The sequence below is a fragment of the Carcharhinus amblyrhynchos genome, chromosome 21 (genome assembly GCF_965287045.1).
Source record: "Carcharhinus amblyrhynchos chromosome 21, sCarAmb.v2.hapA, whole genome shotgun sequence".
NCBI classification, from domain to species: domain Eukaryota; kingdom Metazoa; phylum Chordata; class Chondrichthyes; order Carcharhiniformes; family Carcharhinidae; genus Carcharhinus; species Carcharhinus amblyrhynchos.
Window position 1 is genome coordinate 21,111,500 of NC_137344.1, and position 13,462 is coordinate 21,124,961.

General features: G+C 42.6%; 1 protein-coding gene across 4 annotated transcripts in view; it reads right to left on the bottom strand.

The window, feature by feature from the left end:
• bahcc1b (BAH domain and coiled-coil containing 1b) overlaps positions 1–13,462 on the bottom strand; it is a 278,363-nt gene that overhangs the window by 124,265 nt on the left and 140,636 nt on the right. For 3 of the 4 annotated variants that reach the window (XM_080209603.1, XM_080209604.1, XM_080209602.1), the window contains exons 8-10: positions 10,796–10,957; positions 4,932–5,185; positions 2,156–2,531 (exon numbers count right to left, since the gene is read on the bottom strand). In XM_080209603.1, the coding sequence (XP_080065729.1) occupies positions 2,156–2,531; positions 4,932–5,185; positions 10,796–10,957 (792 nt within the window). The remainder of the gene's footprint in view (positions 1–2,155; positions 2,532–4,931; positions 5,186–10,795; positions 10,958–13,462) is intronic. The other variant, XM_080209605.1, reaches the window with a different exon arrangement.

The window sequence follows — 13,462 nt, forward strand, 5'->3', positions numbered from 1 at the left end:
TCTGTAGGTGCATGCACAGCGCTGTTCAGGACTTCCAGGATTTTGACCCAGCGACAGTAAAGGAATAAAGTTCCAAGTCAGGACGGTGAGTAGCTTAGAGAGGAACTTGCAGGTGGTGGTGTTCCCATGCATCTTCTGCCCTTGTTCTTTGGGTGATAGAGGAGGTCACAGGTTTAGAAAGTGTTGTTGAAAGTTCCTTGGTGAGTTGCTGCAGTACATCTTGTAGATGGTACACTCTGCTGCCACTGCGTGCCAATGGTGGCAGAAATGAATGTTTAAGGTAATGGATGAGGTGCCGATTAAGCATGTTGCTTTGCCCTGGACGGTGTCAAAGGTCCTTGAGTTTTCTGGGAGCTGTCAAATGGAGAGTATTCTGTCACACTCCTGACTTGTGCCTTGTGGACAGGCTTTGAAGAACCTGAAGGTGAGTTAATTGCCACAGAATTCTCAGAATTCCAGTGACAGTGTTCGTAGAGCCTGTCCTGTTAACTTTCTGGTCATGATAACTCCCAGGATGTTGATGGTTGGGGGTTCAGTAATGCTGATGCTATGAAATATCAGGGGGAGATGATCAGATACTCTTTTGTTGGAGTCAGTCAATGATTGGCTCTTGTGTGGCATTAATATTAATTCCACTCATTAGCTATGGGCACAGAATCCTTCAGCATCTGAGGAGCCGTGAGTGGCACTGGACATTGTGCAATCATCAGCAAACATCTCCATTTCTGACCTCATGATGGAGGAAAGGTCATTAATGAAGCAGCTGAAGACACTGCCTGAGGAACTTCTGGAATTATGTCCTTGGGTGAGATATTTGGCCTTCAAGAACGCAAAAGCTTTCCTTTGTGCCAGGTATAACTCCAACCTGTGGAGAGTTTCCCCCTGATTCCCATTGCTTTTGATTTTATTTGGGTCCTCGATGCTACACAGGGTCACATGCTGCCTCAATGTTTGGGCAGTTAATCCTACCTCACCTCTGCAATTCAAACTTTTTGGTCCATGTTTACACCAAAGCTCTATGAGTCTTGAGTCAAGTGGTTCTGGCAGATCCCAGATTGGGCATTGGTGAGCAGGTTATTAGTGAGTAAGTGCCACTTGATGGTATTGTCAATGACAACGTCTATCTTTTTAATGGTAGTAATAAGTAGACTGATGGGTAATTGGCCTGGTTGGATTTGTCCTGTGTTTTGTGGACAAAGCATTCCTGGGTGATTTTTCATATAGCCAGGTAGATATTGGTGTTATAGCTGTACTGGAGCAGCTTGGCTAGGGCTTGGCTAGTTCTGGAGTACAAGTCTTCAGCACAACAACTGGTATATCGTCAAGGCCCACTGCCTTTACAGTACACAGTGCCTTCAGCAGTTTCTTAGTATCACGTGAAGTGAATCAAATTGGCCGAAGATAGACATTGCTGATGAACGGGACCTCCGGAGAAGGCCGAGATGGATCAGTCACTTGACATTTCTAACTGAAGATGGTCACAAATACACCACACTGACATGGCTCCTCCATCATTAAGGAAGGAGATATTTGTGGAGCCTCCTCCTCCTGTTGTTTAATTGTCCACCACGACTCATGACTGGATGTAGCAGAACGGCAGAGCTTTGATCTGATCTGCTGGTTTTGGGATCGCTTTAGTCTTTTTCTCGCATGCTGCCTCTAAGGTTTAGTGTGCATGTCGTTCTGTGTCGTAGCTTCAACAGGTTGGCACCTCATTTCTGGGTCTGCCAGGTGCTGCTTCTGGCATGCCCCGTTACACCCTCTTTTTGCTAGCATCTACCAATCATTCCCAGAACACACAACTGCATCTGACAAACAGACTCTGAGTTGTAGAAGTTGCAAGGAGCATGTGTGTCTGCCACCGATTCACTGACCAATCTTTACATCAGTCTCTCACCGCTCATCTACATCCGCTGGAAGTTATACTATAGGAAGGGAGAACAGAGTGGAGTACACAGATGCATCCACATTTCATTCAAGTAAGTATCAAGACACCAACCAATTCATAATATATACTAACCAGTCCACTGCTATGCTAAAATCTTTGTCTTCTAGTTTTCCTGTCAGAGTCTGAAGTATCAGTCGGACTCTCAATAACTTGAGCCTTTCAATTTTACGCCAAACATTTGTACCTTATTTGGTGTTGTTCACATACCTGGCTCAAAGCTTTCTGGATAATGTTGGGGGGGCTGTCTTTCCACTCTCTTTTCAGCTGCTTGACCTTCTGTGGCATTCTGGGAAGGAGGAGGGCTGACTGCTGAGGATTGTGGGACAATGGCAGGATCTGAAGAAGGGCAAGAAGGTAAAGGACACACAGCGGTGGGCTGGGGGGTGGGGCACCCCGATTTGGATCCAAGAGAAGGAGAATGGTGGCATGGTGAAAGCTTGGCAGAACACATGCCAGATGGCAGTATGACAGGTGAAGAATGACTCTTGGGAGAGTTTAAGGCAACTGTTTTGTTTGATCTCCTATTCCTCTCTAGAGTGTGTTCTTCCACTTCTATCCGACGTTCCTCTGTTTTCCGATGATCCTGAGGAAAAGAGAGTATTCACTTGGTAAAGTAAGACAGTTAATGTCAAAGCTTCTTGCTTTGTTCTGTTTTCCTACAAGTAAGGACACATCAAGTCTACACATTAGGTTACTTAAGAACATCAGGGTAGGGGTAAGGCATTCAATTCCTCAAGCTTATCCTGCCATTCAATTAGATCATGGCTGCTCTGGATTTTAACAAAATCCATCTATCTTGATTCCAAAGCCCTTAATACTGCTGCCTCATGCAAATATGTCAATGCTTACATGGGCAACAGGGAGACAGCTATCTAAACCAAATAAAGCTGCACTTTGTCAATGAAATAATAAAAGTTATGTTTTATATTTACAAGCTCCACTGGGAATTCTCATATCTAATTTTATAGCAGTTTCTCACAACTTCCTCTTATACTCTAGAACTCCCATGGCACCACTCAATTGCTGTAGTTTCATAGTAAGTGGGATGGGGAGCAGAGCTGAGAGAAGGCAGATGCCATCAAATCTCCAGCTGAAGTTTCAGCCTTGATCTCTATCTCATTGATTTTCACTTCAGGTACAATGTTATATGATCCATTTCAGACAACAAGATATTTCATCACAACAAATGCATTGATTTTAATGTCCAAAATCTCTTGAGATTCTGGAAAGGTCCCATCAGATTGGAAAATAGCAAATGTGACTCTTCTATTCGCAAACAAAGGGACACAGAAAGCAGGAAACTGCAGGCCAATTAACTTAACATCAGTCACAGGGAAATTGCTAGAATTTATTGTTGAGGTGGTTATAGCCGGGCATTTAGAAAATCTCAGTGCAGTCAGGCAGAGTCAACACGGTTTTGAGAAAAGGAAATTATTGGAGTTTTCTGAGGAAGTAAAATGCAATGTAGATAAAGGAGAACCTGTGAATGCGATGCACTTAGATTTCCAGAGGATATCTGGAAAGGGGCCACATCAAAGGTTACTAAGCAAAATGAGAGTTCCTGGTGTATGGGGTAACATGTTCATAGGGAGAGAGGATTAGTTAGCTAATAGATGCAAAGAGTAGGGATAAATAGGTATTTTCAGGTCGGCAAGATCTGATGAGTGCAGGGCCATTGAGATCATCGCTGAGGCTTCAATTAGTTTCAATTTATATCAATGACTTGAATGAAGGGACCAAAGGTTGCTAAATTTGCTGATGACACAAAGATAGGGAAGGAAAGTAAGTGTGAAGAGGACGTAAGGAGTCTGCAAAGGGATATGGGTCGGCTAAGTCAGTGGGGGGAATAAAATGGTTGATGGAATATAATGTGGAAAAATGTTAACTTGTCCACTTTGGCAGGAAGAATGGAAAAGTAGCATTTTACTTAAATGAAGAGAGATTGTAGAACTCTTGTGGTACAGAGGGATGAGGGTGTCCTGGTACATTACTCAGGAAAAATTAGTATACGGGCAAAGCAAGTGATTAGGAAGGCAAATAGAAAGTTGTCATTCATTGCAAGGGGAATGGAATATAAAACTAGTGACGTTTTGCTACAGTTGTACAGGGTGTTGATAAGACCATACCTACAGTATGAGAGGACTGTACAATTTTAGTGTCCTAATTTAAGGAAGGAAATAAATGTGGTAAAAGGAGTTCAGAGAAGATTCACTCAGCTGATACCTGGGATGGGGGATTATCTTATGAAGAAAGATTGGGCAGGCTAGACCTGTATCCATTGGAGTCTAGAAGATTGAGAGGTAATCTTATTGACAACATGTAAGATCCTGAGGTGGATGGTGAAAGGATGGTTCCTCTAGAACTAGGGGACACAGTTTAAAAATAAAGAGTCTCCCATTTAGGACAAAAGAGAAAAAAAAATTCTCTCAAGAGTGTTGTGAATCTTTAGAACTCTACTCAGAGAGTGGTAGAGGCAGGGCCAAAAAGTATTTTTAAGACAGAGGTAAATGGATTTGGGATTGACAAGGGAGTCAAAAGTTAATGGGGGTTGGCAGGCAAAGGCCACAATCAGATCAGCCATGATCTTATTGAATGGTAGAACAGGCTCAAGGGGCCAAATGGCCTACTCCAACTCCTAATTGGCATGTTTGTATGCACCGCTCCAAAAGGAGGTGCTCCTCACACAGGCCATAGAATCATAGAATCCCTCCAGTACAGAAGGAGGCCCTTTGGCCCATCGAGTCTACACTGACAACAGTCCCACCTAGGCACCATCCCCGTAACCCCTGCTAAATCCCTCTAACCTACGCATCCTAGGACACTAAGGGGGAATTTAGCATGGCCAATGCACATAATCCACACATCTTTGGTCAGCTGGATGTGGGCTGTTGGTAAAGATATGGGGAAACGGGAAGTCAAAATATCAATTCTCAAAAAAATCAGGTTGTGCTGATAAAATTCACTCATTGCATTTTGTCCTCACCGCTAGTTGTGAGTGTCGTTGGAGTTCAAGTGCTTGTGCCCTTTGTTGTTGCTGCTGCTGCTGCTGCTGTTGCTGTTGTTGTTGTTGTTGTTGGTGCTGCTGATGTTGTTGTTGCAGCATGTAGAGTTCTTGCTGCCGCAGGAGCTGGGAGCGAGGATACACGGAAAGCTGCCCGGGATGCTGCATGTGCGACGTAGGTGCTCGCGCTGGATAAATAGGTGGCCAGAGAGAATGTGCAGGATCCATCACTTCAGCTGGAGGACCCCAGCAAAAGAAAGAAGTACATTTAGATCAGATCACAGAGCCACCTTCTGCATTTATAGACACCCTGTTGTTCCGACATATTGCAGCACTCATCCTGAGATCATTTTACATTACAATCAATACGGAAATTATCTAAATGTGAAACCAAATGTAGAAATCAACTTAGTTCCTACTAAAATTGAATGATTTAATGCAGGAAAAAAGGTTCAGTTTTAGAGTCAATCTCGATTTGGGACTCAGACATCTTCAGATTTCACAGGGAGCATGTCAGTGATTCTTAACATTCACATTACAGCAGAATTTGTAATTACCTCGTTCCAAATGGCAAGATACTTGGGAACATTTCATTCCCGAATTATCCACTTTTGCACCTTGTTGTAGCCAACGCCCACCCTCAGGTTAATTATCACATTGGTTAGGAGTAGCATTCACATAACACTGGTCGAAGGATGCATATCATACCCAACCTTAGAGAAATTGGGTGCTGCTCGCTTCTGAACAGGTTGCCATCACTTGGCCTCCACCCAGAAATAGACACACATCTAGCTTACTTTCAAACTGTTCTATCCTAGCTGTTCATTCTCTGACTGTCTGTCCCACAAGACCATAAGACATCGGAGCAGAATTAGGCCACTCGGCCCATTGAGTCTGCTCCACCATTCAATCATGGCTGATATTTTTCTCATCCCCATTCTCCTGCCTTTCCTCCATAAGTCCTGATCCCCCTATTAATCAAGAACCTTAGTAATCCAGCCTCTTCCACTTTAAATCAGGTGAATCCGTAATGGGCAACAAATAGATGGCAGACGAGCTGATTAAATACTTTGGATCTGTCTTCACCAAGCAGGATACAAATAACCTTCCAGAAATACTTGGGGACAGAAAGTTCTAGCATGAAGGAGGAACTGGAAAGAAATCCTTAATGGTCAAGAAATTGTGTTGGGGGAAATTGCTAGGATACCTGATAAATTGCCCAGGCCTGGTGCTCTGCATCCCAGAGTACTCAAAGAAATGGCCCTAGAAATGGTGGATGCATTGGTGATCATTTTTCCAGCATTCTGTTTACTCTGGAAGAGTTCCAGTGGATTGGAGGGTAGCTAATGTCACCCCACTTTTTAAAATTGGAGGGAGAGAGAAAACAGGGAATTACAGACCGGTTAGCCTGACATTGGCAGTGGGGAAAATGCTGGAGTCAATTATTAAGGATTAATAACTGAGCATGTGGAAAGCAGTGACAGGATTGGTCCAAGTCAGAATGGATTCACTAAAGGGAAATTGTGCTTGGCAAGTCTTCTGGAATTTTTTGAGGATGTGACCAGTAGAGTGGGCAAGGGTAAGGCAGTGGATGTTGTGTATCTGGCCTTTCAAACGACTTGACAAGAGATTTGTCCGCAAAATTAAAGCTCATGGTATTGGGGGTAATGTGTTGACATGGATAGAGAACTGGTTGGCAGGCAGACAGAAGAGAGTGGAAATAGACAGGTGCTTTTCAGGGTGGCAGGCAATGACTAATGGGGTACTGCAGGGTTCAGTGTTGAGACTCCAACTATTCACAATATACGTTCATTATTTGGATGAAGGAATTGAATGCAATATCTCCAAATTTGCAGACGGCACTAAGCTGGGTGGCAGTGTAAGTAGGATGCTAAGATGTTGCAGGGTGATTTGGACAGATTGGAAAATACAATATAATGTGGATAAAAGTAAGGTTATCCACTTTGGTGGCAAAAACAGGAAGGAAGATAATTATCTGAATAGTGGCAATTTAGCAAAAGGGGAAGTGCAATGTGACCTGGATGGCATGGTGGAACCATCGAAGAAGGTTGGCATGTAGATACATCTTGTATGCAGGTACAGCATGCCATTAGCAGTGAGGAAAGCTAATGCATGTTGGCCTTCTTAGCAAGATGATTTTAGTATAGGAGTAATGATGTCTTGTTGAAGTTATACTGGGCCTTGGTGAGGCCACACCTTGAGTATTGTGTGCAGTTTTGGTCTCCTAGTCTGAGGAAGGACATTCCTGCTATCGGGGGAGTCCAGCGAACATTCACCAGTCTGATTCCCAGTATGGCAGGACTAACATATGAAGAAAGACTGGTTCAACTGGGCTTGTGCTCACTGGAATTAAAAAGAATGAGAGAGGGTCTCACAGAAACATGTAAAATCCTGACGGGACTGGACAGGCTAGATGCAGGATGAATATTCCTGATGTTGGGGAAGTGCAGAACTGGAGGACATAGTCTAAGAATAAGAGGTAAGCCATTCAGGACTGAGATGAGAAAGAACTTCTTCACTCAGAGAGTTGTGAACCTGTGGAATTCTCTACCACAGAAAGCCGTTGGGGCCAGTTCGTTAGGTATGTTCAAAAGGGAGTTGGATGTGGCATTTGTGGCTAAAGAGATCAAGGGGCATGGGGAGAAAGTGGGAGTGGAATACTGAAAGTGCATGATCAACTGTGATCATAATGAATGGTGGTGAAAGGGCCGAATGGCCTACTCCTGCGCCTATTTTCTATGTTTCTATGTCTATGGGTGGCATGGTAGTACAGTGGTTAGAACTGCTGCCTCACAATGCCAAGGATCCGGGTTCAATTCCGGCTTTGGGTCACTGTCTGTGCGAAGTTTGCATGTTCTCCCCGTGTCTGCATGGGTTTCCTCCGGGTGCTCCAGTTTCCTCCCACAGTCCGAAAGACATGCTGGGTTAGGTGCACTGCTAGTGCACCAGAACAGGCGCTGGGGTGTCATGGTTAGAGGGTTTTCACATTAACATTGATGTGTTAATGTAAGCCTACTTGTGACACTAATAATTAAACTTTAAATTGACAGACACATTCCAATTAATAAAATTCCCACTTACAAGGGCAATGCTGCAGGACTGCCACTAGTATAGTATGATTATTTCCAGATTGTTAATGAAAACCCCCACATTAATAACTTCCACAACAATGTAAATAATCTGGTGCGATACATTCTTAGTGGATTACATTTGGCTAAATACAGAACTCCATGCTTCCATTCGGAGCCCTGTTCACAGGAAGCACGGGTCAGTGATCGGGATACAGCACTGTAACTCAGACTTTACAGGCACACACTCCCTTTGGGCATGGTTCCATCCCATACTTTGGGACTACGAAGCTAACCCTCTTGCTTTGTGAAAAGGTGGCCCAGTGAATTTGTTGGTGTATTGGGAATGAAATACTTTATCCCTTTGTGCATCCGGTTGCACTTACTTCAGGTCAGTTTGAACGTATGTCCCTTCCAGTGGAAATTTCTATTGTTGCACTGCCTCTTTATTTCAAGCTCTCTGAATGCAGTTTTAAGTTAATTAATGTCAAAGTCAAGCAGTTGTGATACGGATTCCAGTTTAATGGGACTCCAACCTCCCAGTATAACCTTGGCTTTCATCCCGTGTAATTAACTTTGGATTATACCGGCCTTTCACCGGGAAACAGTATGGTTAGGGAAACATGTGACTTCTTTCAAAGGTCTGGGGAATCTATAAATGGTTTTAAGAATGCTTTTCCAGAATCTGCATCAATTGTAATTTTCTTGGATAATAAGAAATACTGGTCCATTGGGCAGCACAATTGTTAGCGCTGCTGTCTCACAGCGCCAGGGACCTCGGTTCAATTCCGACCTCGAGTGACTGTGTGGAGTTTGCACAGTCTCCCCGTGTCTGCATGTGTTTCCTCCAGGTACTCTGGTTTCCTCCCACAGTCCAAAGATGTGCAGGTTAGGTTGATTGCCCATGCTTAACTGCCCCTCAATATGCCAAGATGCATACATTAGGGGGATGAGCAGGATAAATATGTGGGGTTACAGGGATGTGGCCAGGGTGAGATGCTCTGTCGGAGAGTTGGTGCAGACTTGATGGGCCGAATGGCCTCTTTCTGTACTGTAGGGGTTCTATGATTCCATGTGACATGGTGACTTTTGACCTGCAAGCAGTACAAACGGGAAGGAAGATAAGAAAGGCGTTGTGCAGTCAGTAGATGCAAAGGAGCACTACAAGCAGAGAAGCTGGTGGATGAAGGCAATCAGTGCACAGATAAAGACACAAAGAGAAAACAGAAAGAGTAACACAGAGCATGGGGAGAAGAAGCATATCACTCTCAGGAAGAGGTCAGTTTTCAGTTTGGCAGTAAAGGAGACAGGAGTTCTCAGAGGTGGCTAGCATGAGTTGGCTAGAAGTGTCGAGTGTGTGGAAAGCAGTGTGAGTAGCTTGGGGACGTTAAAGAGCTGGGTGTTTTCCCACAAGTGGCTAAACCATCAAGCAGGCTGTTATTGGTTGGTTGGTTTAAAAATAACTGTGGGAAACCACACCAACAGGACGCGAGAGAGGAGGGGTTTGGAAGGGAATGCATTTCGCCTCTTCATGATGTACAGGTCTGCCTTGCTGATGAACTGTAAACCCGTGAAATGCAAAGGTGTACACTGCTGTCAGATAGGACTCCTGACCTAACTTGCATGAATAAAGAACTGCATTTGGTGGAAGTGTGCAGCTACGTAGTGCCATATTTCATTTAAAATAAAAGCTACTCGGGGGGTGGGGGGGGTCATTCAGTAAATTTGATTATTTTGGTTTATGGTTTCCCCACAGAGATTGTAATATGGATCCTGGACCCTCACTGATTAGGGAACACGCCACACAAATTTCTATTTCAAATGGGTGTATGATCTTAGACTGTGTGAAAATGAATAAATTTCTGTTAAGGCTTGCTTCACTTAATTCATACCTTTAGAAAAGAGAACGCTTGAGACGGCAGTGTGAATGTTAAACACAGAAACATACGGATCTGATTTTCAATACATTTCTAAATATGTTCTAATTACACATGTCAACCATAAATGATACGGAATTAAATCCAGAAAAGGGAGAGATTTGGCTATTCCAGGATTTGAAAGCGAATACATTTCACCTCTTCATGACATAATGGACTAATAGTAGTTTATGCTCCCATTGCTCGTTGCTATGTTTACCGTGACACCTCAACACAAAGGACAATAGGAAGACCACCGCAAGCCCAGTTTACCTCGAACAGAAATGAAACTAGCAGAGGAAATAGCACACTTCTATCAAAGTTAACAGCATGCGTGGGTTCATATGATCTACACTTTCTAGGAAGGGCCTCCCTTTCTCCATCTGGTCTTTATTAGGTGGATCTTTTTAAGTCCATTTAATTTCATTGTTATAAATTACATAAAAAAGGAAAGGAAATATCAAATATCTTGTTTTATCATTAAATCTCTTTCACATTAAAACCTTCATCTGATTTTTACAGAACTGCACCACGTGCCTGCGAGGGAAGGAGAGGAAAGGAAAGCTTGCATTTAAATAAGCTGCTACACATCCTGCAGACACCGCAAAGGGTTTCACAAACATATCAGCTTACAGCAAAGTTGAGCATTACTGTAACCATTGCAAAAAGAATGGGAGCAGAGTGGAACATTTTCAGGAACAGCAATCACGATACTGGTTGAATTTTATCAATTTGTTTATCTTGTTTAAAGAACATACAAGGGGTGAATAGGGCTTATAAAATGAAGTGTCAGAAGTAACAAATGAATTTTACTCTGCCCACCATTAACACAGTGCATTACCGAGGTGATGAGGCGTTGGGTGTGGTGCTGGTGGCTCAGTGGGAAGGATAACAAGCTGGGCTGAGGGATCTTGGGAAAGTGGGAATACTGTCTGCATGGCACTTGGCATCGACGCTGGGAATCCGGGTGGTAGATTTGAATGCAGAGCTGGGTGACCGATTCCTATGTTGGTGAGCAAAACAAAGACAAATTTGTAAAAAACAAACAGTGCAAAGACAGGTTAAAATTACACACTGCGATGCACAATTATAGGAAATGAACCGCTTTGGTGAGATTTCAGGCACGATTTAAATGCATCTGCAGTATCATCATACAAAGCAACCAGAGAAATTTCTCTCCCATGTATAATAGCATTTGTACAGTTTTCTCATCTTCAGCTGTCACTCACTCAGACAATACTTATTCTCCCTGAGCATATTGGTGTTAAAATATCTCACAGCAATAACACCAAAGGAAGCAAGGGGAAAAAACAAGGATATTTGATCCATCAAAAAGCATCCCTTTGGCAGATCAGGGCACTGCTCTATTAGCTGCCCCATTTAGTGCATCATGACGGGAAGTTTTGCAAAAATGTCTTCCAGATTTCCAATGATGTTTGCATTAGTGTTAAACAAAATGGGAAAAGGGTATTGCAATCTCCCAATAGAAACTGAAGGCTCAATTTAAATGTGCTTGAATGATACGTTTATGTGCTCTGGAACAGGAATCATCAAATATGTACATAAGAAGGACTGAGTTCACTTATTCACTGTTATAGTCAAGTGCACTTTGACCGTTACCAAACTTCATTCTACCACATGGCATCAATGTTGTCAGCAAATTTTATATTACAAAAATGTGCCTCCTCCTTCTGATTTATGATCAATTTAATGAAATTGAGAAGAGGAGTAAAGCAGGAAAGATAGTAATTAAGAACAGAAAGGAGGGACACATATCCTTTTACGGGGAGTAATGACAAAACAAATTATGGGATGATGCTACCACAGCAATAGTGTATTTCTACGATCTCTATGTCTGTACTTAAAATTCATCGCTTTGACCAAGCTTTCTGATCCCTCCAACTATCTCCTCGTTTGGCTTAACAATATCCTCTGACGTTCCCAGTGCTTGACCAGACTGTACATCCTTTTGCACCTTTTTTGCTTCAACTGGGCTTTCCTTGACCACTTTAACAAACCCCATTGGATTATCTTGTTTTACCACATCAGTCTTCCCAGTGCTTTTTTTAAACCACCAACACTGCGACTTTACACGGCCTAATTTAATACTGTGAAAACATCTGAGGCTTTTCATTTCTCCTGTATTTCCTTTTTAACCTGAGGTACACTGTCTTTATTATCCTCCACAAGATCCCCTTTACCTTTCTCCTCCTTTCTCTTTTTCCCAGTTTCTATCCCTCACAGATTGAAACGGATGTTGGAAACCAAATTCTGATTTATGAACTAATTCAGAATCATCTGCCATCTCAGCCGCCAACCTCACAGTTTTAACCCTCTGCTCTTCCACACGTGTTCTCAGTACATTAGAAAGTGAATTTTTAAACTCTTCCAAAATAATCATTTCTCTAAGAGCTTCATATGTCTGGTCTATTTTCAAAGCCCTTATCTACCTATCAAAATTAATCTGTTTGATCCTTTCAAATTATGTATATGTTTGACCAGGTTCTTTCCTTAGATTTCTAAACCATTGTCTGTAAGCTTCTGGCACCAGTTCATGTGCACCTAAGATGGATTTTTTCACCACCTCATGCTTCTCAGGAATCTCCTCTGACAGTGATGCAAATACCTCAGTGGCTCTACCTGCCAACTTTGTTTGAAGCAGTAGTACCCACATAGTCTGCGGCCATTTCATTTCTTTAGCCACTTTCTCAAATGAAATGAAAAAGGCTTCTACATCCTTTTCATCAAACCTTGGCAATGCTTGGACATATTTAAATAGTTCCCCACCAAGCCTTTGGCTACGAAGCTCTTGCTCCTTCTCACTGTCCTCATCACTATACTCAACCTCTACTTTTTCCTTTACCTCCACCAATTTTAACTGATGTTCACTTTTTATTGCCAGTTTCCGAGGTTCAAATTCTCTCTCTTTTTCTTTTTCCTCTGCTGGGCCATCCTTTCCCTTTATTTTCCCCTTATCTATAGTTCAAGCAGTTTCATTTCCTTTTTTGTTGGAATTCAAACTGTTTTGCTTGCTGTTCCTCCCTTTCTTTTATTTTGAATTCAAGCTGCTTTAATTCGTTTTCATGTTCAAGCTGTTTCATTTGTAATTGAATTTTAGCCATTTCTAGTGATTCTGACTGTGTTTCAAGCAATTTTAAATGCTGAGCTATCGCCACAATTATTTCCCCTTTCTTTACACTGTCAGGTAATGTCTACATGCCATGTTTTTGCCAATTCCAAAAGCTTTGTTTTAGTCACCTTGCGTGACTTCCTCTACCCCTTGGAACTTCTTAGCCTCTGAAAGAGCCACTGTTCCGCAAAGAACTCCCTATTTAAACCTGAATACAACACCTGAAAAGAAAACACCAATATGGTCACTGCCTTTGAGTTCAATAATCCCAACTCAGTCAAGAAATAGAGATTTTAATCCTGGACAAGCCCCCACTTGTTATGGTTCAGTCAGAAACCTAAAAGTGTTTTAAGAAGCCCACCTGAATCATTAGTTTTG